We start from the raw sequence: 26,304 nt of genomic DNA, 5'->3' as shown, positions 1-26,304 counted from the left end.
CACTCAGTTCGTGGTGCTCTTATTTATTTTTCCATTTATCTGACATCAGTAGAATCTTAACATTTCCAATTTTCTAAAGAATTTTCATTGAATTGCTGGATATAACATTTGTGTTAATGAAATCCAAGAAAATATAGGAAATGAACCTAAATAGAAACAGAACTTTACTATGTTGTTTCTAGAAATGTAGTAAAGAAATACCATTCTAGCCCTGTAGTATTAATAGACTCTATTAAACATGCTTTAGGCCTGGTGCCAGTTTAAGTCACTTGCAGAGAGTACACAGACAGGTTATCACTTCTCACTCATCTTTATGTGATGATACATCCTAGGACCAGATTAGTCTTAAATGCAAACTGACTAGTTGGATGTAATAAAACCTAGTAATTAGCAATAATTATCAAAGGAAGGACTGCTTAAGAAAAATGTAAATCTCTTACCAGAATCTTTCAGTTAATAAGCGCAAGTGTGTTAGTGTTAGTTGCTCAGTCATGTCGGACTCTTTGCAGCCCTGTGGACTGTAGTCTTCCAGGTTCCTCTGTCCATGAGATTTCCCAGGTAAGAATACTGGAGTGGGTTGTCGTTCCTCAAGGATCGAACCCAGGTCTCCCGCATTACAGGCAGATTCTTTACCGTCTGAGTCACCAGGGAAGCACCAGTAAGTGCAAAGGGAATGTCATCTTGACATCCTTTAAGCTTGCATTGCCTCTGCCAGTTTAACAACTCCGGGCTTTATGTGGGATCCCATGGCCTTCAGTAATCTGTAACCTTTGAATGTTACGGATCTATTTCAAACCCTTTCAAAGAGTTTTAATTCATTTTAGTTAACATGAATTAAAACAAGTGAGATATACACAGATACACATATAATGTCCATTGTTAGATGTAGCCAAAGTAATAGAAAATAGCCTAAGCATTTTATGAGTGAGAGAATGGCTAAATATATCATGGTGCAGTCACACTGTGGATTGCTTTCCTGCCATTCAAAAATAACTTACCACTAGGAAATTTCCAAAATGTAAAGTGGAAAAGCAATTGCAGAACAACATGTAGTATATGTGTGTTCATATTGGATTAACCAAAACTTTCATTCAGGTTTTTCATAACCTCTTACAAATAAATCCTAGAACTAGATTGGTCGAGATGAACTATTTGGCCAATCCAATATTTTGATCCCATTTAGACTTTTTTCTTCTTGGAGGATAATTGCTTTGCAATATTGTGTTGGTTTCTGCCATACATCAACATGAATCAGTCACAGGTATATATCTGTCCCCTCCCTTCTGAACCCCCTTCCCATCTCCCACCCCTTTAGGTTGTCACAGAGCCATGGGTTGAGCTCCCAGTGTCACACAGCTAATTCCCTCTTGCTCTTTTACATGTGGTAAGGTATATATTTCCAGACTATTCTTATTTCATTCCACCCCTCCTTCCTGCACTGTGTCACCAAGTCTGTTCTCTGTGCCTGCCTCTTCATTGCTCCCCTGTAGATATGCAGACCGTACAGCCATCATGGAGAATATTATGGAGATTCCGTAAAACATTAGAAATAGAACTACCGCATGACCATTTAGATTTTTTAATTAAATATATTTAAGAACAAATACATATATAAATTAATAGAGGAGGGCCTGGAGGATCCATGTGAAAACTTAACTGTTGTTAACCACAGAAGGTAGACAGAACTGCAAGGAAGGAGCTGTGTGAAAGGATCTTTCCCTTCCCTATGAGCATTCCACAGGATGGTGGAAGTCTGGGGAGAATGGGAAGGGACCTTTAAGACCATGAGATTCATGAAAACATTGAACTCTTTTTCAGGAAATCTGTTTTTATAAGGGCTGTTTCTTTGGAAATTTCATTTTACCTGCTTGAATTTGTTTCCATTGACTATTTATTTATAATTTACCCTTTTCTTGTGAAATACAGCATAGATGCCTAAAGCTACAGAAACAATTGATAAAGCTTGATGCGTTAATGTGAGATAAAGACCACTCACTGTCACCACCTCTCAAGCCCAGAGATACAGTTCAGCCAACTCCCACCCCAGGATCCTCCTTGTGGGCCCTGACCTAATCCCAGTCTCTCTGTTTGTAGTTTTATTATCCAAAAGTAAATCTCTAGACACTTTAGTTCAGATGTTCCCATTTTTTAAAAAAATGTATGTCTTTTAAGACTGATTTACTCCTCAGATCCCTCCTTCATTCCTTTCTTTCCTTACAGTTTATCTGTTGAAGAACTCAAGGTCTTGACCTGTTGTTTCTCCTCAGTCTGGCTTTCCATGGCTGCCTGATCACAGTGTAGTCCAACAAGTTCCTCTGGCTTTTGTATTTTCAGCAACTTTTTCATTGCAGTTATCTTCCTTAAAGTTTAAATATCATCAAATCCAGATGGAACCCATCAATTGTCTTTATGACTCTTTTAAATAATAAGTCTTGACAAATGAAAAGAAACATGTCTTAGAGAATTCAAAGGGCTGTATTAAAACTATTTGATGTTTTATAGATTTGACAGGAGACTTTAGGGAATAACAAAAGCTTTCTCATTATAGAAAAAAAGAATCAGCAAAATAAGCTATAGAGTTAAATAGCAGATTTCTTTCCTATTTTATCTCCCTAATTACAAACAGCATCCTGAGAATGCTGAAAGAAAAAAGAATTGTTGAATCTGCAGAGGTCCAACCCCAAGCTTGATTTTGCTCGTATGATTATAGATGTCCTTAGATAACTTCCAGATGAGAGATGTGCACTGAATTCCAATGCAAGCCATTCAGTCCACCACCTCCTCCTGGTGATAAGAAAAGGCACTTTTAATGATCAAAATGTGAGGCCATTTAAAACTTTCCATACCCACCATCTTTGAAATGACATGTAAAATTATCATGAATGTTGCTGAGATAAACTAAGTCCTACTGAGGTGACAGGTTTTAATAATTCTGTCCGAGCTGCACAAGATCAAAGGGGCAGGAAAGGGGGGAGAAAACCGTAATCGTTTAGGATTGAGGTAGGGAAGTGCTCCCCTGCTGATTCTGGAGACTGTCTTTCCTCTGTGTTTCTTCTAGATTGAGCTTTTCCTCACTGATGTTTACTGCTTTTCAATTTGCATTTAGGTGGATCCAAAACAACTGCTGGAGGATGGAATCAGGAAGGAGCTGGTTAAGCGTGTTGCTTTTGCCCTTCATAGGGGTTTGATCTTCAACCCTCGAGCCAAGGTACCCGATCACCAGAATGAGTCTGTCCTTGCCCTCGACTCAGCTTGCAGAATGTTCTAAAATGTCATTTTGAACATGAGCAAGACCTTTCTTCCTATCTAACATATATCCACTGTATAACGTTTAGTACAATCAGCTGATGTGCTTTTTGATCCTATCTTTTTTTTTATTTGGGTGTGTTTTTTTATTAATTTATTTACTTGAAGGATAATTGCTTTACAGAATTGTGTTGGTTTCCAAACATCAATGTGAATCAGCCATAGATAGACATATGTCCCCTCCTCTGGAACTTCTCTCCTACCTCCCACCCCATCCCACCCTTGATCCTATCTTATAAGCATTCATATTATAAGAAAACCCTTTTTAAAATCAGCCCTTTCCTTCACTTCAAGTTTAAGAATTAAACTGATGTTTATGATTCCAGGTTCCTTTTCATAGTGAAAAGAATTAGTTAAGCCTAAAGCAGATTGGAGCTACAAAGGCTGTAATTTTTTTCTTTTGCTTGCTCTGTTAGAGAATATGATCATTTTTCTCAAGAGAAAAAGAGCAGGCCTGAAATTTACATCTGAAATCACATAAGTAAATTCAATTTAAAATTAAGGTTAGAGTCATCAAATGATGAGAAAAATCATTGATACTGATTTTTTATATTCTTTTATATGAGGCTTTCCTCCCAAATGAATGGACTATATTCTTTATTGGATGCCTGGCATAAATCACCACTCATTCTAAATGAGGTAGGAATAAGTATTTGTCTTCAGCTGTCACTGTGGCCTCTCACTTGGGATTTCCTTGACAGTCTGATGTAGGTGTTAGCGGTTGACAGACTGTGCCAGTGTAACAGATTTCTGTTTCTTTTTCTACACAGCCAAGTGAATTGATGCCCAAGCTGAAAGAGCTGGGAGCCACCATGGATGGGTTCCATCGTTCTTTTGAATATATTCAGGACTATGTCAACATTTATGGTCTGAAGATTTGGCAGGAAGAAGTATCTCGTATTATAAATTACAATGTGGAACAAGAGTGTAATAACTTCTTAAGAACAAAGGTATCTAAACAGATTTTAATATTCTTGACTATATATCACTTCTGACATGCCCCAAACCTCAGAAATGCCAACAACAAAGTTTGTTTAAATAATTACTAAAACTCCATAAGCACTGCAGAGTCACAAATATCTTCAGAGTAACTTCAGGAACTGTGAGGGTTGCAGAAAGGTTTCTGTGACAATACTGACCTCTCCAAGTTTACTGTCCTTGGGAGAAAGCAGTCTTAATTACATGCTACAGAATGAAACCATGTGGTATAGTCATTGTAAATCAGGTACTCAGGAGTTCCAAAGACTTAAGAGCTCATCTGGGTTTGATCAGAGTATATACCTAAGGGCAGAATTGCTGAGTCTAAATGTAGTAGGTCTACATTTAATTTACAAACCACTAAACTGTTTCCCCCAGTGCCTGCACCATTTGTTCATTCCCACCAGCAGTGTCTGAGGGTTCTAGGTTTTCCACATCCTCACCAACACTTGTTAATTTCCTCTTTTTTCCTTTTTAATTATAACCATCCTAGTGAGTCTGAATGGCATTTCATCGTGGTTTTGATTTGCATTTCCATCATGACTAATGATGTTGAGCATCTTTTCTTGTGCTTATCGACCATGTGTATATCTTCTTTGAAGAAATGTCAAGTCCTCTGCCTATTTTTTATTGGCTTATTTGAGCACCACATTCTTAAGTGTCACAGCTGAGAAGACTGATCTTAGAAATTAACAACGAGTCACTCACAAGTTTTTAATTAGGGAACTGACATGATTCAAGTGACATTTTCAAAAGATTATGTATCTTCCAGCCCTATATTTTGGATGCTTATTATTACATTGATACATGCCCATTTGTAAGTGTAAGACAGAAAGTAAGAAATTCCTATGTCTTGTTCCACTTCTCAATCACTTCACTTTTTCACAGTTATTTCTTTTTTTCAATAAATATTGTATGTGGTATTTCTGGGAGGCTGTTAGTTACTACAGTTTTTAAAATTCTTCAAAATCGAGGAGTCATTTATATTCACTGTTCATGCAACATTATCTTTGTAAAACTATGTAAGAAAAGGATAACTAGGTTAACTTACCAAAGATGCACTAAATATTTAATGTCCTTGGGGTTCTTTTTTTCTTTTTTTTTCCTAGATACAAGATTGGCAAAGTATGTACCAGTCCACTCATATTCCAATACCAAAGTTTACCCCTGTGGACGAGTCTGTAACATTTATTGGTCGACTCTGCAGAGAAATCTTGCGAATCACAGACCCAAAGTAGGTGTACCTCAATTCCACTAGGCCTTTAACATCATGAACAGCAAGTCCCTAAACATATTGATCATATCCTTGTTCCTGCCATCGTTGGAGCCTTTCTCATGGGTTGATTAAGTTTACTTTTTCTGGGACAGCATGTTTTCCTCAGTGTGACTGAGGTCACCCCAGTCCAAAGATATACAGATGAGAACAATTAGAAGGTCTATTCAGCCGCCTCTTATTTTAGCCTATGCCTCTGTTTCTTTCTAGCTAACGTTACTTGGGTCTGTGGACTACCTGGTTTATTAAAACTTTAAATTCCAAGTTGCTCCTGTGGGTCTGTTACTTATGACCTACTCCCCCATTGCGGTCACTGGCCTTGCACTTGCCAGCTCACACCTTGCACTTCTAAGATGACCTTCTTGTTTCTCAGCCACACCCTCAGGCACTTTGCAGAAGACCCAGCATTTCTTGGGCACTTGCCTTGTGTGCTTCTCCTGGGCCCTGAACACACATCCCTTCACTTATTCATCACAACAGTCTAAAAGGGTAGGCACTGTTATTCATCCCACGTGCCTCTGGAAGTAACCGAGGCACAGAAAAGCTCAGTCACTTGCCCAGAAGTTAATAAGTGGTGGCCCCAGAGTACGCACCAGGCCCTCTGACTCTGGAGCCAAACTCTTAAAGCCTGTGTCATTGAAGGGCAACAGTGACTTACAGATTATATATACAATCACATGGGTAAAAACCTCATAAAATCAAAATGGCCGCTGATAATATTGCAGGTAGGCGCCACAGTAGGGACTTGCACGCTGTCTGTGTCAGTAAGTCCAGCTGAGTCCTTAGTTTTCTTCATTTGAGCCTCTGATGAAACAGCTGATATTAAGCCCTACTAAGGGGAGAGGACTTCCCTGGTGGCTCAGAGGTTAAAGCATCTGCCTCCAATGTGGGAGACCCAGGTTCAATCCCTGGAGCGGGAAGATCCCCTGGCGAAGGAAATGGCAACCCACTCCAGTATTCTTGCCTGGAGAATCCCATGGACGGAGGAGCCTGGCGGGCTATAATCCACGGGGTCACAAAGAGTCGGACACAACTGAGCGACTTCACTTTCACTTAAGGGGAGAGCAAGCTCCTGTCTGCTCTCATGCTCACCCCTGGGCCTGGGCCTGCTTAGTGGGATGACTGGTGTGGTTATCCAGGGAAAGGTGGTATCTCTTCTCTCTCAGTCCAGCTATGCGGGTAAAGTTGACTTTGTGCAAGCTAAATGTGCTCATGACATGGCTTCTCTATACCACCTTCACATTCAGACTGTTTTGTCTGTCAGAACTTAAGAAACTTGACAAACCATATGTCACCTTCGACAGAAATGAGTTTTGTCTGTGACTTACAGGACAAAAAGATTAAATGATCCAAAACGTTTTTTGAGACTTCTTTCTCAGTCCCCGTGGGTTGATCTCTGAAGCCCTCCTAGAAACCTGTCCACCTCACTCACCTAGTGCCAGCTTAATACTGGCAGACAGGATTAAGCATGACTGGAATTTCCATGTCATGTATGTCATCAAAATTGGGAGCCTGTCAAGTGACATATTCAAAGTGCCCACACTGAATGGTGGAAGCAGGATACTATGAAGCCTGAAAGTAGACTGCCGCTCTGGAAGCCATCTTGTTCTTCCATTTAGTTCCAAATTTAAAATTCCCTAGCTCCTGAGTCTCTCTTAATTCCCTCCCAAGCTTCATTTCAGTAAAGATATGTATTGGCTCTTAGGATTGGGGCCATATCATTTTGTGGGGGCTGTTGAAAGTAGAGGCTAGGATTCCACCCCAGACATACCCAATCCAACCCTCCAGAAATGGGATTTCGAAATCTGTTTGTTTAAACATGTTCTACCATTGACTTAGGGCTTCCCAGGTGGCTCAGTGGGTAAAGAATCCACCTGCAATGCAAAAGACACAGGAGGTGGGGGTTCGATCCCTGGGTCAGGAAGACCCCCTGAAGGAGAACATGGTAACCCATTCCAGTGTTCTTGCCTGGGAAATCCCATGGACAGAGGAGCCTGAGGGACTACAGTCCATAGGGTCACAAAGAGTCTGACACAACTGAAGCAACTGAAAACCCACACTTGCACCATTGATTTAAGGTCCCTATGCGAACATTTGCGAATCTTGGTGGTTGTGGGTGTGCTGTTAGAATTAGGCCTAAGACTCAGTTATTTCATGTATAAAATGAAAGTCAAACAGCTTGTACATCACAGCACTGTTCTGAGGGTGAAGAGAGAGCACTCGGAAAGGTCTGGCCCGGTGCCTGACACACAGGCAGTCCTCAGTAAACGTTGTCAGTTTTTATCATCGCCATCGTCACACTCCTGAGTCTAAAAGGGAATCACTGGTCAATGACTAGGACTAGGAGGAAAGAGGAAATGGCTCTGTCATCATGGCCTCAGATGTAAAGGCACAGGATTCAAAGTTCCTTTCTTACCAAAGTGGAAATGGGACAAGACACTGTTTTGTCCCCAGTCTCTGGGTATTTAAAGAAAGCACCTCCAGAGAGGCAATGCAGCTCTGAAGTCTTCCAGCCTGATGACTGAATCCAGCCTTGTCCTTGAGACATAACTCAACTACCCAACCCAGTGGAAATGCATCATTCAAACTGGTGACATAGCAAGGGCAGGAAGAGTTGACTTAACTGAATTTCGCCTTCCTGGCCCATTGGACATTCACCGTGAGATGTCTTGGGTGCCCAGATGCAGGGGTTATTAAAACACAGATCATGAAACCATTGTTCTTCCTATCTGATGCCCCAAATCCTATTGTATCCCTCATTCTTTCAGGGTGAATTCTGAGCTGCTTTTGGGTTTTGAGTTTGTTTTGTTTATGTTATAGAATGACATGTCACATTGATCAGCTGAATACTTGGTATGATATGAAAACCCATCAAGAAGTGACCAGCAGCCGCCTTTTCTCAGAAATCCAAAACACCTTGGGGACTTTCGGTCTGAACGGGTTAGACAGGCTTCTGTGCTTTATGATTGTCAAAGAGTTACAGGTGAGCTTTCGGGTGTCCGTGCATGTTCTGCTATCCTGGGGAAGAAGGGAGTAGATGGTTTAGCCTTTCTTTCATGCTTTCCTATACTGACATCAGGCATATTTATATAACTCCTGTTAAATAGAGAAGAACTGAGAATAAACTAGAATCTCTTTGGCCAGCATAGTATTTTTACGGGTAGACAGTTTTTGTGAATTTCATGTTGGAAACCAGCAACTCCTCCCAGCAGGGGATGTTTCTGATGGGAACCGGAAGTTGTGTCTTCCCCGTCCTCTTATTTGTATCTTTGTGTGAATGAGGCTTGTCTGTGTTCTGTGTCGCCTTTGAGTTAACTGGAACGTTTCTTCATTTTTTTCATTATATTTGGTTCTTTGATCATGTCTTCTCGTTTTAGAATTTCCTCAGCATGTTTCAGAAAATTATCTTGCGAGACAGAACTGTGCAGGAGACTTTAAAAACCCTCATGAATGCTGTCAGCCCCCTAAAAAGCATTGTAGGTAAGTGTTCTAAAACGAGCCTGAGGTAGAGAGAACACTGTAGCCTTTCCAAAATTTACTAAATAGAAACTCATATTTTAACCTTTCAGCAAATTCGAATAAAATTTATTTTTCCGCCATTGCCAAAACCCAGAAGATTTGGACCGCTTATCTCGAGGCTATCATGAAGGTATGTTGTGAGAGAAACAATGCTATGTGTTTTTTTTTTAATATTTCTTATAACTTGGTTACCCCAAGAAAGCCACTCTTCTTTCTTTGGCCATCAAACCAAAAATACATCAGTTCAGGTTTATCATTATTTGTAAGTGGGTCTCTTCTTTGGCTGTTCTGGACTGTGCTTTTCATTGGCCCATTTATTGTGCTTCTTTCACTGAAGAAAACTTTCATTTTGAAATGCCTTTTAGCAAGAGGTGATTTCACTGAAGGAAATAGGAGTTTTCCTCCCTCAGTCATCCTCCGTCCTTATGTGACAAGTTGATTAATGAACTGCTGTCAGTTTGCCCCCCTAATCTCCACCTTTAGAGTAGTTAAGTATCTGCACAAAAACTAGAAAGCCAGGTTCCTTTGGACATATTATCCTTACACTGTGACTAGAGCGTGTGTTTTTGGAAATGAGTGAGAAAGTAAGATGGGGAGATTATAGGTACACATCATCTTATTGTACTTCACTTTACTGCACTTTGCATGTATTGCATTTTGTACAGATTGAAAATTTGTGACGACCCTGTATCGAGCAAGTCTGTCACCACCATTTTTCCAACAGCTTTTGCTCACTTTGTGTCTCTGTGTCCTATTTCAGGAATTCTTGCAATACTGCAAATTTTTTCATTATTGTTATATTTGTGACAGTGATCTGTGATCAGTGACCTTTGTTACCACTCTGACTCTGAAGGATGGCTGGCTTTTTTGACAATAAAGTATTTTTAAATTATTTTTTAGACATAATGCTTTTATACACTTACTTAATAGACTGCAATATAATGTAAGCATAACTTTTATATGCACTGGAAAACCAGAAAATTCATGTGACGCACTTTATTGCAATATTTGCCTTATTATGGTGATCTGGAGCCAAACTCAGTATCTGCAAGGTGTGCCTGTGATTTGTCGGATGGAAATCCAGGTTACTTTAGAATCCATGCATCTGCTTTTATACTGTGGCACTGGCTTCCAGAGACACCTTGTATCTTCTACATATCCTTCTCTCATCACTTGATGATCTGAGACATTCAGTAACCCTTTGTTGAACACCCTTATGTGGGTGCAGAACACTGTCAGTTGCTGTAAGACAGAGTTCAAGGAAGCTGGCTGTCTCCCTGGAAAGCCTACTCACAGTACAGTAGGAAAGAGTAGATGTCCTGGTGGAAAACTGACTGATGGTTAAAAGTATCAGATACCAAAGGAGAAGTCTAGACTACTCACAGAATTTGGAGCAGTCCCATTCTCTTGTTCCCAATCGTGTAAGTTGCTCATTGAGACAGGAATTGTTGGTGTCTCAGCCCAATTCACAGGGTATTTCTCATCATTTCATTGAGTTCTTGTTCTAATTTCGAAACTTAAATTGAATAGAAGCCTTTGGCTCTGCTAGATGGCCTCTTGTTATATAGGTCTGACTTGCCTTAAGCCAGGATAACAAGGGAAGCAAATTATAACAAATCTGTTCTTTTAATTGCTTGAGAATTACATTTTGTTACAATTGGCTTCCATTGTTATCCTGTATGTTTTATTTCATACATTCAAAAGAACTATTCTGAGACAGCATTCATAGGCTTCTCCAGCTTCCTACAGTTGTCCAAAGTGCCAACAAAACATGAAGAACCCCTGGTTTCAGGGTTATCATTGTTAGAAGGGCCTTCTTGGAAGATTGTAGGTAGATTATTTTATCACCTAGATTATTTCACGAACTGTAATCCTGAGGACTGTAGACACACTGATACTGACCAAATGTTAGAGTGAAATGGCACCCTTATGGCTTGAGAAAGTTCAGTTTAGGACAGATAAAGGAAGTAGGGCTTCTCATTAGTGGTTATTGAACATGGAGAAATTATTCGAAAAGATCAAAAATAGAGCTTCAGAACACATACTTTTAATCCATGGACAACAAGAAGATTAATGGTTCACTTTGTAGACTATTAGACTCTGTTGAGGTTGGCATACAGAATCTCTGCAGACATTTCTTGAAAGGTCCCTTGTGCTCCATCAGGGATGACGCATTGGTCTTAGGCATGAAACCAGTCCAGGAAATCCTTGAATTTTTCTGTAGAATATTGTGAACCTTTCAATAAAAACTTGTCATCTCTTTGTTCGTCAGCTTTTCCCTGTTCTTTCTCTTGTTTGTTCACAGGTTGGGCAGATGCAGATTCTGAGACAACAGATCGCCAATGAATTAAATTATTCTTGTCGGTTTGACTCCAAACACCTGGCAGCTGCTCTGGAAAATCTCAATAAGTAAGTGCTGGCATTGAAACAGCCACCTCTGGGCCTGGATTGTCATCATCAGTTAGCATCCCAGTGTCTTCAATACATACTCTTTTTTTTTTTTTTTTATTGGAGTATAGTTGCTTTACAACATGGTATTAGTTTCTGCTGTACAGCACAGTGAATCAGTGGCACGTTATACCTATATCCCCTCTTTTTGGATTTTCTTCCCATTTAGGTCACCACAGTGCACTGAGGAGCGTTCCCTGTGCTCTGTAGCAGGTTCTCATTAGTGATCTGATACTTCCAGTACCTAGGTGGCTGAGTGGTAAAGAATCTGCCTGCAAGGCAGGAGACATAGGTCCAGTTCCTGGAAGGAAGCTTCCCTGGAAGAAGGCATGGCAACCCACTCCAGTATTCTTGCTTGGAGAATCCCATGGACAGAGAAGCCTGGTGGGCTACAGTCCATAGGGTCACAAAAAGTCAGACAGGACTGAAGCAACTGAGTGTGCATGCAGGCACCTGCTCTTTTAAGTTCTTTGTGAGTGAGAAGCCTCTCTGAATTTATAGGCTTCCTTCCCATAGGTAATCAAATCTATCTTCAGAAGCCTCTCACTTTAGTATTGTCTCTTGGTCTCTTTTTTTTGATGGAATCATTTCAGCCAACATGTATTGATCACTTAATACAGACACCTTGCTAGATTCTTGCCCAGACTGAGAAAGCAATTATCACCAAAATCCACACTTGAGTTTCCACAGAACTGAATCACTGATTCTCCTGAGGGGAGTTAGAAGCACCTTGATGACCAGTCATGGCTGTGGACACATATCCTAGCATCCAGTCACACTCTCTGCCAGCAGCTTGCTCTCATTTTGAGCCTCCTGCTTAAAGATAAATAACCCACTCTTCTTGGTCACAAAGTCAGTGTGCTTTTGACAAAGTAGGTATTGAAACTAGTTCAGTCAACTCATAAAAATTTAAGTGGTGACAGCATTTGATTTGGGTGAACTCTAAAAGAAAACATAATTCAAGATCAGATTTCCCACTTATCACCAATCACAGGTGTGGAAATTGGGAATTCGAAGGGAGCAAGCCCTTGTTTTACAGATGAGGACACTGAATTCCTGGAAGATTATATCATAGCTTGTGTTAACTGTTATCTGTGTTCAGTTTATCTCTAACATTTATCACTATTGTTGTTTTTCTTCATTAAGGGCTCTCCTAGCAGATATCGAAGCCCACTATCAGGACCCTTCACTTCCTTACCCCAAAGAAGATAACACACTCTTATATGAAATCACTGCCTACCTGGAGGCAGCTGGCATCCACAACCCACTGAACAAGGTTAATGATTACTAACATGTAACACAATGGTGTGGTGGGAGACAGGGTGGGACCAAAGGCCATCTGGCCCAGGTAGCAGATCCCCGTGCTCCATCTGATATTGGAAGACCCTGGTTCCAATCCTAGAATCTCCATTCTCATGATCCTCCATCCTTTCTGGGTTCCCATTCCCCATGTGTAATATGAAGATGATCACACCTCCCCTGCCTGACTCAGGGCTGTGGGAGTCAAGTGATAACAGTGTTTGTCAGAACTGAGTGACAAGTGCTCTATCGATAAGAGATGAGTTTTAGGTTTCTCTGGGGTTTGGTATTTGAACTGCTCCTAAAATAAACTGTGGAAAATTCTGAAAGAGATGGGAATACCAGACCATCTGACCTGTCTCTTGAGAAACCTGTATGCAGGTCAGAAAGCAACAGTTAGAACTGGACATGGAACAACAGACTGGTTCCAAATAGGAAAAGGAGTACGTCAAGGCTGTATATTGTCACCCTGCTTATTTAACTTATATGCAGAGTACATCATGAGAAACGCTGGGCTGGAAGAAGCACAAGCTGGAATCAAGATTGCCGGGAGAAATATCAATAACCTCAGATATGCGGATGACACCACCCTTATGGCAGAGAGTGAAGAAGAACTAAAGAGCCTCTTGATGAAGGTGAAGGAGGAGAGTGAAAAAGTTGGCTTAAAGCTCAACGTTCAGAAAACTAAGATCATGGCATCTGGTCCCATCACTCCATGGGAAATAGATGGGGAAACAGTGGAAACAGTGTCAGACTTTATTTTTTTGGGCTCCAGAATCACTGCTGATGGTGACTGCAGCCATGAAATTAAGAGACGCTTACTCCTTGGAAGGAAGGTTATGGCCAACCTAGATGGCATATTTAAAAGCAGAGACATTACTTTGCCAACAAAAGTCCGTCTAGTCAAGGCTATGGTTTTTCCGGTGGTCATGTATGGATGTGAGAGTTGGACGGTGAAGAAAGCTGAGCGCCGCAGAATTGATGCTTTTGAACTGTGGTGTTGGAGAAGACTCTTGAGAGCCCCTTGGGCTGCAAGGAGATCCAATCAATCCATCCTAAAAGAGATCAATCCGGGGTGTTCATTGGAAGGTCTGATGTTGAAGCTGAAACTCCAATACTTTGGCCACCTCATGCGAAGGGTTGACTCATTGGAAAAGACCCTAATGTTGGGTAGGATTGGGGGGGCAGGAGGAGAAGGGGACGACAGAGGATGAGATGGTTGGATGGCATCACCGACTCGATGAACGTGGGTTTGGGTAGACTCCGGGAGTTGGTGATGGACAGGGAGGCCTGGCGTGCTGCGGTTCATGGGGTCGCCGAGAGTCGGACACGACTGAGCGACTGAACTGAACTAAATGGTGGCATTGATCCTTCTTGCCCAAAGACCCTTCCCTCCATGGCTGACAGTAATCACAGTCAGAATCTGGGGAGACAGGCTCTCTTCTGCTGTTCTGATTTCCATACACCTCTGAGAACTGGAAGCATTTTTCACAAGTTAGTGCCAGATCGCATGTTGTGCCAGAACCTGTCCCAAACTGACTTGAGGCTGTTTATACTCCTGTGAATTGTCATGTTTTTGCAGAAATACAGATAACTTTGCTTATAGTCTGTTACTGTAGACTGTATTGCCTACCTAAAATCTTTATTGTAATATGAAATTCTGAAATCTGTATGATCCCCTGGGTTTGAGGTAAGATTATGAACATAAGTAGCACCTAACGTTTTACGAGTAATTATGTGCCAAGCACTGTGTTAACCCTGACTGTAGGTGCTCTCACTTAATCTCACAGCAGCCTCATGAAATGTGCCCTTGTTAGGGGAGGAACCTGAGGCTCAGAGGTTGATAACTTCCCAGGGCCCCACAGTAGCCAGTGATGGAGCCAGGCTGTCTGACAAGAGCTGGTGCTGCTGGCCAGGATGCCACCCTGCCTCCCAGGGAATCAGGACAACTAGGAGGGGGGAGATGGCTGGGTATAGCCTGACTGTGCTTTCTGCCTCATGAACTGGGCAGGAGACTGCTCTGTGGCATTGCCCAGGCAAAAGGAAATGGACAATGGGACACCTGCCTGCTTTCTACTTACGCACTGCCATGCACTGCTATGTGGATCTTCCTTCTTTCTTTCTGCCTATTTTCTCTTTCCCTCCCTTTGCCCTCCTTCTGGCTTGGCCTTGACTTTCTTCCTCATCTTCCTCTTTTTTCCTCATTTTGTAACTGACATTAAGAGGATTGGAGGGAGAAAAAGAGGATTGGGGGTAGGAGGGAGTAAGTGCTAATCTCTAAGCAAAATTGTCCCCTTCCCAAGAGGGCTGATTGTCAAATAGTTGTCTGTGTTTGGAGGGAGAGGGGGTCGGTGGGGTTAAATAAAACTCTGAAGGCAGTGAATTAATGGAACCACCCTAGTTTTCAGTAGTCAGAAGAGCAAACTGAAATTAAATGGCAGCTTTCCATTTGAAACTCTGTTCTTTCTCTTTCCAGATATACATAACAACAAAGCGCTTACCGTACTTCCCAGTGGTCAACTTTCTGTTTTTGATCGCCCAGTTGCCAAAACTTCAGTACAACAAAAATCTAGGTACTGTATGACATTTATTCTTCACAATAAGGAACAATGGTGGTAGATGAACATCTAACCAAACAGCTCTTGGTAGAGAATGCTACGTCACATATGAGGTCTTTCTTAGTAATTGCATGTTTATAAAAATCCATGTCCTTGGCCGTCTGAAATATCGTGAAGACAGTGGATTTAATATCAACCAAGTATAATCCATCTTTAACTTACAGTGGTTGATTATCCAACTGGTAAAATGTGTGGGACCTTTGCTTCTCTCTTTTCTTTAAAGGAGCTGATTTTGGTGGGAAAGAAACTTCTTTTGGTTAATGTCCTATTCTTTCAGTAAGTGTCATGTACTTACTGGAGAAGGCAATGGCACCCCACTCCAGTACTCTTGCCTGGAAAATCCCAGGGACAGCGGAGCCTGGCGGGCTGCTGTCTATGGGATCGCACAGAGTCAGACACAACTGAAGCGACTTAGCAGTAGCAGCAGCAGCAGCATGTGCTTACTGTGGAGCTTTGGTATGAATAGTAACAACATAGTTACAGAGAGGAGACTAATCCTCTCTAGGGATATCTGCTACTTTATTTTCGAAAATACTTGATACAAACAATAGATACCAAAGGCTATCAGTATATTTGTCCTGTCCAGGAATATAACCCAATTTTTTGTGTGTGTCATTGACTCTACCTGAAACTTTTTTATAAAATTCCCAGGTATTTCCTCTGTCTCCAAACTTTATATCTAAGTAGAGGTTTTTAAAGTCTGCTATAGAGTCTAATTTACTTTAAAAAGTATTTTCTATAAATGTAACCATATACTTTTTTTAACCAGCAATTCCAAAATGTATTTCTTCTTTGAACTATTTCCCTTCCTATTTCAAAAGTTTTTTAGGATAAAGATGTGGATTCTCTTTAAGGTTTTTAATTTAACCCTCATTCAAAAGAATTCCTTTACTCCAGACACAGCCCCCATAACAATACCTGTCACAGCCACAGAATGCAGGGCATGGCGCTCAGTCACTCAGCGTTAGTCGCTCAGTCGTGTCCGACTCTTTGCGACCCCATGGACTATAGTCTCTGTCCATGGATTTCCGAGGAAGAATACTAGAATGGGTGACCATTCTCTTCTCCAGGGGATCTTCCCAACCCAGGGATTGAACCCAGGTCTCCTGCATTGCAGGCAGATTCTTTACCAGCTGAGCCACCAGGGAAGCTCAGTCACTTCAGTCGTGTCCAACTCTTTGTGACCCCAGGGACTGTCACCCGCCAGGCTCCTCTGTCCATGGGATTCTGCCTGCAGGAATACTAGAGTGGGTTGTCATTTCCTTCTCCAATGCAGGACATGGTGGCGCCTAGCATACCTTGGCTGTAGGATGGAGGGAACAAACGTGTGTTTGGATTCTGACTTCACAACTTATCACCTGTGTGACTTTAGCCAAGATATTTAAACTTGTGGGCCAATTAGAATTTAAAAATACCTGTGACAGTACCTCTCACAGAGCAAGTGCTTACCTGATGCTAAATCCTTTTCTGGATGTTGGTTAGAATCAGTGTAAAGAACTATCCCAAGATGGACTTAAAAGTTCATCTCAAGACTGAGAGATCCATGACCTCTCTCTCTTACGACTAAACAAGAATGTATGCTTCTTTATAATAAGGTGTTTTCAGCACATGAAGATACCTTGTTTTCATTAAGACTATTTGCTCACTGGTCTCATCCTTTGTTACCATTTCATTGCATGTGGTTAAGGTCAGGCTCCTTGATTGTACAGCTGCTTATAAGAAGCATGTCACTATGCCACAGAATTCCCAGATCTTGAAATAAAACTGTGAAGTGTCTTAGAAAATTCCTGTACCTGACTACAGTCCTTTTCATAAATCAGGTCAGTGTGTTAAGTTGGGGATCAAACTAAAGAAAAAGCAGACTGAGGAAGGAACATCATGTAGTGTACCCTGAAAGCTTTTATATAAACTTTGTGAGCATTGTTCTGAAGACTGATCTAAGAAACACACACCTGCTTTGGTCAGTCTTTTAAAAAGGAATCTCTGTGGTGCTCCATTCAGAGAAGTCTTTGTTGTAAACATCCCCTTTGCTGCCCCTTTGCTGTCTGCCTGGGAAGGGTTCTCTCTCCGTGTTCTGAGTAAGGCTGGTGTCTCTTACAGTGAGCATTGAATACTTTGGAATTACCAAGGCCTAGGTTATGTAACCGGAGAAGGCAGTGGCACCCCACTCCAGTACTCTTGCCTGGACAATCCCAGGGACGGAGGAGCCTGGTGGGCTGCCGTCTATGGGGTCTCGGACACAACTGAAGCGACTTAGCAGCAGCAGCAGCAGGTTATGTAAATCATGATAGCTTGTTTTGGCATCTTAAATAAGTTTTCTCAGTCTTCACAAGAACCCAAATGTGGGGGTCTGTCAGTTTAACTTTCTAATCAACTGCCAATCCTTTTCCCAAAGTGGTTGTACCATTTGTACAACTTACCATCATTTGGCCATCTCAGTCTTTTTAAACGTTATAATGGGTATGTAGGGTATCTCATTATAGTTTTAACTTGCCTTTCCCTGATGAGTTATGATGTTGAGCACTTTTTCAAATGCTTTTTGGCCATTCTTTATATATTTTTTGTTTGTTTATCTTTCTTTGCTAAGTGAGTGTTCAAGTCTTTTGCCTGTTTTTAAACTGAGTTGATAGCTTTTTTATCACTGAGTTGTAGGAGTTATTTATTTTATGGATACAAGTCCTTTTTTTGATATACATGCTGTAAATTTTTTTCTCGCAAAATGGTTTACCTATTCATTTTGTTACTTGTGACCATAATGAGCAGAAGTTTTTATTGCTGATGATGTCCAGTTTATCTATTTTTTTCCTTTATCATTAGTCCTTTCTATCCTTTAAGAAATCTTTGTCTATCCCAAGGGCACAGATTGTCCTATTTTTTTTTTCTAGAAACTTTGTACTTGTAGCTTTTACATTGAGGTCTGTGGTCTATTTCAAATTACTTTTTATGTGAAATAGGGCTCAAGGTTAATTTTTTTCCCCATAAAGATATCTATTTTTAGCATCAGTTATTGAGATTTCTCTTTCTCCATTAATAGTGTGGATATCCATGGAAATTCAATTGATCCTTTAAGGGTATGACTATTTCTGTATTTTCTTGTCGTTCCATTGATCTGTTTACCCATCCTTATGCCAGTGCAGTCTTGATCAGTGTAACTTTATAACAAGTCTTGAAATCTGGCAATGAAGGTTTTCAACTTTGTGGGGGTTTTTTCCCAACATTACTCTCTGTCTCCTGTTCCCCAAGCTGCCATTCAGGCAGCCATTCAGCCATTTCTCCCTATTGGGGCAGAAATCCTTAGTGACAAGGCCAGCTTTGGCACTCACTCACTCACTTGGCATAGTTCCTTCTTCTCCTGTCCTGACTTCTGCACATTCTTTCTTGTGTAACATTTTATCTATCTCTTTTTCTTTTTAATTGGAGGATAATTGCTTTACAATATTGTGTTGACTTCTGCCATACAACAACATGAATCAGCCCTAAGTATACATATGACCCTCCCTCTTGAACCTCCTCCCAACCCCACTAGGTTATCACAAAGTACCACGTTGAACTCCCTGTATTATACAGCAGCTTCCCATTAGCTATCTATTTTACATATGGTAGTGTATATGTTTAAACGCTACTCTCTATAATACTTTCTACCATTGCATCCATTAATTACAAAATCCTAAAGAAACTGATGGTAATTATAAAAATTAGTACCCATTTTAGGGTGTTGAATCCTTCTGACCACTAGAAGCCTCCACCAATCCTGATCCAATCCGAAATGTAGTCCTGGATTGTCATTCCCTCCAGATAATCATCTGCCAGAGATCATGTGTGCCCCAGCATCTTGATATTCATGAACATTCATCCTGAATGAACGTGGCGAAAGGCCAGCGCGTCCCTCGGTGATGTAATCTGTGGTCTGTCGGTCCTCGCAGGAATGGTCTGCCGAAAGCCCGCCGACCCTGTGGACTGGCCGCCCCTGGTGCTGGGGCTCCTCACCCTGCTGAAGCAGTTTCATGCCCGGTACACGGAGCAGTTCCTGGCGCTGATTGGCCAGTTTATCCGCTCCACAGTGGAGCAGTGCACGAGGTACAGAAGGCCCACCAGGAGAAAGTGGAACCAATGTTCCGGAACAGGCTGGGAACCTCACAGGCCAGATTCCTCCTCCTGTTATCCCGAGTAGAGCCGGGAACTGGCTGCTCACCCTGCTCTGTACAGCAAGTTGGGGCACATCTCCTGTTTGGGGCAATTAAAGGCGTGCCCATGCTTAGTCACACCGCTGAGGAGTTGCTGGGAGTCCCCTGGGAGCACCCACTGTGAATGAGTCATGAGCACCATGGGCGAGCCCCACGGGGAAGAAAGGAGAGGCCTGTCCCTCTGCCATCGTGGGTGCGGTGCTCAGACCTCAGTGAGCCCGTGTCCTGCTCGGGCCACTTACCCAGGGACGGCCCACCCTCAGTGGGAGTCAGGGAGCCATCCCACTGTCAGCACAGCCGAGTTCCTGGTGTGAAATCAAACAAATGAAACACGGAAGCTCCTCCGTGATGCAAAGCTTGTAAAACTTTAGTTTTTCTTCTCCTCCACCCCAAATGTGGCTTTTCTGGGATAGAACAAGTGATGTATTTGCATGGGATGCTGGGTCCTGAGTCTCCTTCTCTGTTACCCTAAAGGGTCAGCAGGGGCCACGTCATAAAGACCCTTGTAGACCATTCAGAGAAGTTTCGATTCCCTCCTCCAGGCTGTGTGCTGAAGATCGGCCAGCAAGATATGGCTCATTGTTAACAATCAGGAGGAGATTCTGTAGATGTGTCTCTTCTTTGGCTTCATTTAGTCATCTGTCTTTTTTTTTCCAGTCTTTCACTGTTTTGACTAAGGGTCTACGTACGAAAGCAGTTCATTGATCCAGACTGTTCTGTGTTGCAGCCAGAAGATCCCAGAAATGCCTGCTGATGTTGTGGGTGCCCTTCTGTTCCTGGAGGATTATGTTCGGTACACAAAGCTACCTCGGAGGGTAAGTAGATAAGAACACTATTGATGCCCCATTGGGACCTCCCTGGAGGTCCAGTGGTTAAAACTCCGCACTTCTATCACAGGAGGAGCCATGGGTTCCATCCTTGGTTGGGAGATTAAGATTCCGCATGCCACACAGTGTGACCAAAAAAAAAAATGAATGCCCTTTTTGTAGGAAGATGATTTGAAGAAAGGCCCTGGACTCATGAGGAATGAAGTCCAGAAGCTCATTCCTTGTGGACACCTCGGAGCCCCTCACCCTGCTCTGCCCCAGGGCTCAGCTTGGAGATGGTTCTCCCTCTTCTTCATGTTCAGTGCTTTGCCAGAAGGCATGATTGAACACAACTTCTCTTCTCATCTTCTCACTCTCTACCATGCCCTCCTCCAGTCTGCAGCTCACCCTGTTCAGGAGTTAAGGTGGGCACTCCAGGAGAGAATTCCTTAAGAGGCCAGGGTAGTGAATGATTGTGTGGTTTGTTTCTTCATCTCCACAGTAACCCAGTTCCTGCAGCCCATTTAGCTAAGTTCCCTCCACGGTTGAAGTGTCGTACAACCGTGGTTTCCAAAAATGATGAAAGTTCCTCAAGATACATGTGTAAGGATGTTCAGAACATAAAATTTAGCAGAGGTAAAGGACACAAGATTATGTGATCCTAGTTTTAAGTGTATGTGTGTGTATAAATTGCAAGAGTTTGATACAAAATAATTATCACTTTTAGTTTTCTTTAGGGAATTAAGATCAGAGATTATTCGTTTTTATATTCCTCTCCATTTTTCTAATTTTCATCGAATTAGCAAGTGATACAAAGGTCCGGTCTAGTCAAAGCTATGGTTTTTCCACTAGTCTTGTATGGATGTGAGAGTTGAACTATAAAGAAAGCTGAGTGCAGAAGAATTGATGCTTTGGAACTGTGGTGTTGGAGAAGACTCTTGAGAGTCCCTTGGACTACAAGGAGATCCACCCAGTCCATCCTAAAGGAAATCAGCCCTGAATATTCATTGGAAGGACTGATGCTGAAGCTGAAACTCCAATACTTTGGCCACCTGATGCGAAGAACTGACTCATTGGAAAAGACCCTGATGCTGAGAAGGATTGGGGGCAGGAGGAGAGGGGGACAACAGAGGATGAGATGGTTGGATGGCAGCACCAACTCAATGGACATGAATTTGAGTAAACTCCAGGAGCTGGTGATGAACAGGGAGGCCTGGCATGCTGCAGTCCATGGGGTCACAAAGAGTTGGACACGACTGAGCAACTGAACTGAACTGAACTGTAGTCAGAAAAAAATGAAACATTGCTTTTAAAGACTACCAGTTTCCAGCAGTAGATGTCCTGTTCTTCCTAGTTAGTCATTAGTTAATTATGAGATGACCTGAGACTAATCTTAGTACTTCCCAGAGGCTTGTGCATTTTGCAGATCCAAGTGCCTTTAAGAGCCAAGGGGTCTTCTCATCTAGGGGCAGGGCGGGGGAGGGCTGGGGGCAGGGGGCACTGTACAGCACCCCTTCAGATGTCAGCAGTGCCAAGAAATTAAACATCGGTGGTAGATGCCAGAAAAAGAAGGTGGTTTCAATTAGTGGTCCAGTATTTCCCAGTGATTCGCCTTCCTCCAAAGGATGTCTTCCTCTCTTTAATTTTCATATGGAAGATTTTGAATTTTTTTTATACCATAGCAATACAACAGCATATAACAGGTATCATATGTTAATATATTCATGTTACTTTGCATTTCATTTTCATTTTACAACTACGCCACTCCATGTTATTTTTGTCCAGGACAGATTACCAGGGACTACTGATGAATTTGGTCGTCTTACACTATGAAACCATTAACTTTTTGTTTTCATTTTTTCAGGTTGCTGAAGCACACGTGCCTAATTTCATTTTTGATGAGTTCAGAACAGTCCTGTAACTTTTTTTGACTTCTGCTTCTTCAATGAAAGGATTACCCTTACTTATTCCCACATCACTTAAATGAACTTGGAAATGAAAAGAAACCCACCTTCTCGGAGAACTGCATTTTTTTCCCTTTCTTGTGGGAAACAGACATTCTGAGTAAGATGTATCCACTGAACAAGTTAATATAATTAATATTGTTTAAATTGTGGTATTATGTACAATTTATATCATGTAGAAGCAGAACACATTTTTGTACTGCCTCTTATAAATGCTGACTATAATTGTTATGTATAAATCCACTTAGTTTTATGTTCTAAAGAACTATTTGTGCAACTCCAGATTTTCAGTAAAATAGTATTGCCAGTACCCGAAGTCATTTTTCTACCTGTTATTCAAAAACAACATACTCACCCAGCAAAAAAACCTTGCTTCGAAGGTAAGAAAGGAGCCTGGTAGGTCCGATGTTGTGTCCATCGTCACGTCCATGACAGGCTGGCAGGCACATGGTGACAGCAAGACTGGTACAAGGTGTAGAGATCACACGATCCACAGTCCTCGCACCGTGGAAGTTTATTCATGTCTGAGGCTCAGTGTCCTCTTCCAACCCCAGATACCTCAGGGGTTCCCTGCTTCCCTTCTGTAGGACTCCCCAGCTTCAGCTGCTCCTTCCTCAACAACCCCTGAGGAACCCCATGCCAAGTCCCCCACAACACCCCCCCCCCTTTATTTTTATAACAGCCATTATTAGCTTTTAACTCCTCCAAAATCCTAGATGACTTCTGCATAAAAATTACCCTGAGAGGGGAGCGGCCACCCTCCTGTGGCAGTTTGGCTAAGGGTAAGGAAGGCGTTTTAACTCTGACCATATAGTTAGCTCTGTCCTCTGAAGAGGAGAGGAATAAGCGAAACAAAAAAAATCTGAAATGTGGAGCTTAACGGTCGTTTAGCAAGTGCGGGAAAAGCAGCATTAACTTGCAATCAGGAGGCAGAGTCTCGAGTCCCAACTCTACCACTAGCTAAACTTGGTCCCAAGGCAGCCTACTAGCATCATCTGTAAAATCAGGGCTGATGATTTCCTCTGGTTCCCTTCAGTTTTCTGAATTTATAGTAAGTTATTTCTTCAGTCAGAAAGTCTAAAACCCTAAGATAATGAAGAGAAAAAAATGACATGCTTTATTTCACCATCATAGTAGAAAGGATTTTTTTTTTTTTTGAGGTTAATTTATGCTTTTATTTGCCAGTATAATTAACTACAGTGGCCTGCAGGCTTCTTTGATCTAAAAAAAATACATTTTATATCACAATCCAACAAACACACACACATATATAATATGTATACATACATAAAAGTGAAACAAAAGTTTTGCTAAAAATGTCTACCCTGAGTGTTTGATTTTTTTTTGGAGACCTTTTTCTTTTTTTAAAGCAGTTTTAGGTTTACAATAATACTTGACAGGAACGTACAGAAATTTCCCATATACCCCCCTCCCCTCACATGAACAGCCATTATCAACACAATGGTGCCTTTTTTCTTTTTAGACCAAGGATGACTGCACTGACACATAATCAAAACGTCCCCAGTTCACCTTAGGGTTGACTTTGAGAGCAGAGCAGTGTTGCATATTCTATGGGTTTGGACAAAAGTGTGACCACATATATCCATCATTATAATGTCGCTCACAGTACTTTCACTGCTCATGAAAACTTGTACTCTGTATATTCCTCTCTGCAAACTCCTGACAACCACTCATCTTTTTATTGTCCCCACAGTTTTGCCTTTTGCACAATGGCATACAGTTGGACTCTTTTTCTTTCTCCTTGAAATGAGAGGCTCATACCCTTTATGAGACCACTCCTGGCCCACCCAGGCATGGGCCAGACAGGCTCTAGTGGCAAGCTCCCCACGACGTGCTGCGGCTTTCCTCCAGTGCTGGCCCTGCCTGGCAGCCACGGGGAGGTGCAGGGGGACACGTGTTGGGTTTCTGCTCATAGGAAGGCCACACGTTTTGTGCCCTTCGTCACAGTGAACCCAGATTCCTATCGGGTGTGTTATAAACAGATGAGCCACTTCTTCAGGCCCCCTGCTCTGAGCACACCCCAGTAGAAAGGATTTTTAAAGAGCATCTAGTTGGCCGAGGGAAGCGGGAGCTTCATCAGCCCAACCTGGTGAGAACCCAGGGAGGAATTTTAAAGGTGTATTGTTGCCCGGAATGTAAGGAGTCAGAGTCTCACGCACGGAGGCTGGCACACGGGGACTCAGCCAGTAAGTCCATGGCCATCCTGCGTCCCCTTCTCAAAACTGCCTTGTGTATGTGTGTTCTCAGTCGTGTCGAGCCCACCAGGCTCTGTCCATGAAATTTTCCGAGCAAAAATACTGGAGTGTGGGTTGCCACTTCCTACTCTGGGGACCTTCCCAACCCAGGGATTGAACCACATCTCTTGTGTCTCCAGCACTGGCAGGAAGGTTCTTTACCCCTGAGCCACCTTGCTGTTGTAATGACAGTAACTACATGAAGTGAGATTTTTAGTTCTCCATGAAAAACTCCCCCCCACTCGCACACACACAAAGACAGCTGCTAATAAAAAGGCCAGTTCTAAGAAAGTGTATCTTTAACCAGAAAACAGAAGTGTGGGGTTAATTGGAAATTTCACAAAACCAAGCAATGAGCCCACATACACTGTGCAAGGCAAAGTGAAAAATTCCCTGGAGAAAATTTCAGCTTTTAAAAGATGAACAAGAAATGGTAATTATAAAAGCTTTAAAAGTCATTTTAGCCCAGATCATTAGAATCTGCAGTAGTTACTTAATATTTCTCGTTATCTTTTACTGCTCTTTTAAGGGAAATAATTTACTTTAATGGTATTTGGAGGTTTACTTAAGTCTCATGATACTCTTCTAAATGTCCATAACCTCTTCAAATATAGTGTAAACTCAGTAAAGCAAACTCTGGAAGCTAGTGAAGGACAGAGAAGCCTGGCGTGCAGCTGTCCATGAGGTCACAGAGTCCGACACAGCTGAGCCACTGAACAACAGCAACGGTAAAGTCGGACCGATTTTAAGGCATTATGCAAGATATTGCAAGTGCTTATTCGTTCACGGTTTCTTTTTTTCAGATGAACAGAAAGTATCTTTTCATTGTAAACTAGTTACTTGTACGATAACTTCTTTACAACTGTTAAAACTCTCTCCTTGGAAAATATTAGTTATGGGTAGAAAACGTACATCTATACCAAGTTCAGTTGTGGGGTGCTTGGTTTTTGAGCCATACATTATATAATTTAGAATTAGTCACGTTTGGGTTGTAATAAAATGAAAGCAAGTTAACCTTTAAATTATTTTGGCATCTTGAAACTGAAAACAGACTGATGTTGTCTACCTGGACCTCAAGGAAAAGTCAGAAGAAACTAAATCCTGAAATTAGAGCTTGGCATTTTACATGTATTTTTAAAGGATATGTGTGCGTGATGTACCAGAAAACATCATGCTGGTACTTGTTGCAGTTTCTTTACAATCGTTTACAGTCCAGTGTACATCCAGTATATAGTCTAATATACACCAGTCTATATCCAGGGTACAGTATAGTGTACAGTCCAGTACACAGCTGGAACACAGCTGGACACATCTGGTGTATAGTCCACATGCACAGCTGGAGCACAGCTGGAAACATCTGGGACATGGTTGGACACATCTGGACATATCTAGTGTACAGTCCAATGCACAACTGGTGTACAGTCCAAGGGTACATCCCAGTATACAGTGCAGGCTACCATCTAGTGCACATCCTGTGCACCATCCGTCCTTTGTACAGTTGAGGGTACTGTCAGGTGTACATCCCATGTACAATCCTGTGTACAATTCAGTGTACACTCTTGTACATCATGTGCAATCCAGTATACACTAATGTATGTCCTGTGTATGGTCCAGTATACACTTGTGTACATCCAGTGTACAGCCCAATGTACAG

At 41.9% G+C, this 26,304-nt stretch overlaps 1 protein-coding gene and 1 non-coding gene across 5 annotated transcripts in view; one reads left to right on the top strand and one right to left on the bottom strand.

Annotated features, from left to right (window-relative positions):
• The window catches only part of WASHC5 (WASH complex subunit 5), a 54,249-nt gene extending 31,544 nt beyond the window's left edge, over positions 1-22,705 (top strand). For all 4 annotated transcript variants that reach the window (XM_081498997.1, XM_081498998.1, XM_081498999.1 and 1 more), the window contains 12 exons: positions 3,107-3,208; positions 4,077-4,256; positions 5,394-5,518; positions 8,378-8,540; positions 8,935-9,037; positions 9,127-9,206; positions 11,382-11,485; positions 12,671-12,800; positions 15,300-15,396; positions 19,365-19,518; positions 20,353-20,440; positions 22,296-22,705. In XM_081498997.1, the coding sequence (XP_081355123.1) occupies positions 3,107-3,208; positions 4,077-4,256; positions 5,394-5,518; positions 8,378-8,540; positions 8,935-9,037; positions 9,127-9,206; positions 11,382-11,485; positions 12,671-12,800; positions 15,300-15,396; positions 19,365-19,518; positions 20,353-20,440; positions 22,296-22,352 (1,383 nt within the window). In that variant the 3' untranslated portion in view covers positions 22,353-22,705. The remainder of the gene's footprint in view (positions 1-3,106; positions 3,209-4,076; positions 4,257-5,393; positions 5,519-8,377; positions 8,541-8,934; positions 9,038-9,126; positions 9,207-11,381; positions 11,486-12,670; positions 12,801-15,299; positions 15,397-19,364; positions 19,519-20,352; positions 20,441-22,295) is intronic.
• A 1,603-nt stretch (positions 22,706-24,308) lies between these two features.
• Positions 24,309-24,438, bottom strand: LOC145511842 (small nucleolar RNA SNORA11). Its single transcript, XR_014058216.1, has one exon. It is a non-coding gene; the product is annotated as a small nucleolar RNA SNORA11 (small nucleolar RNA).
• Positions 24,439-26,304: the final 1,866 nt, after the last annotated feature.

The sequence above is a fragment of the Giraffa tippelskirchi genome, chromosome 6 (genome assembly GCF_054371585.1).
Source record: "Giraffa tippelskirchi isolate mGirTip1 chromosome 6, T2T-mGirTip1v1.2.pri, whole genome shotgun sequence".
NCBI lineage: Eukaryota > Metazoa > Chordata > Mammalia > Artiodactyla > Giraffidae > Giraffa > Giraffa tippelskirchi.
This window is presented reverse-complemented; position numbering and strand designations above follow the sequence as displayed.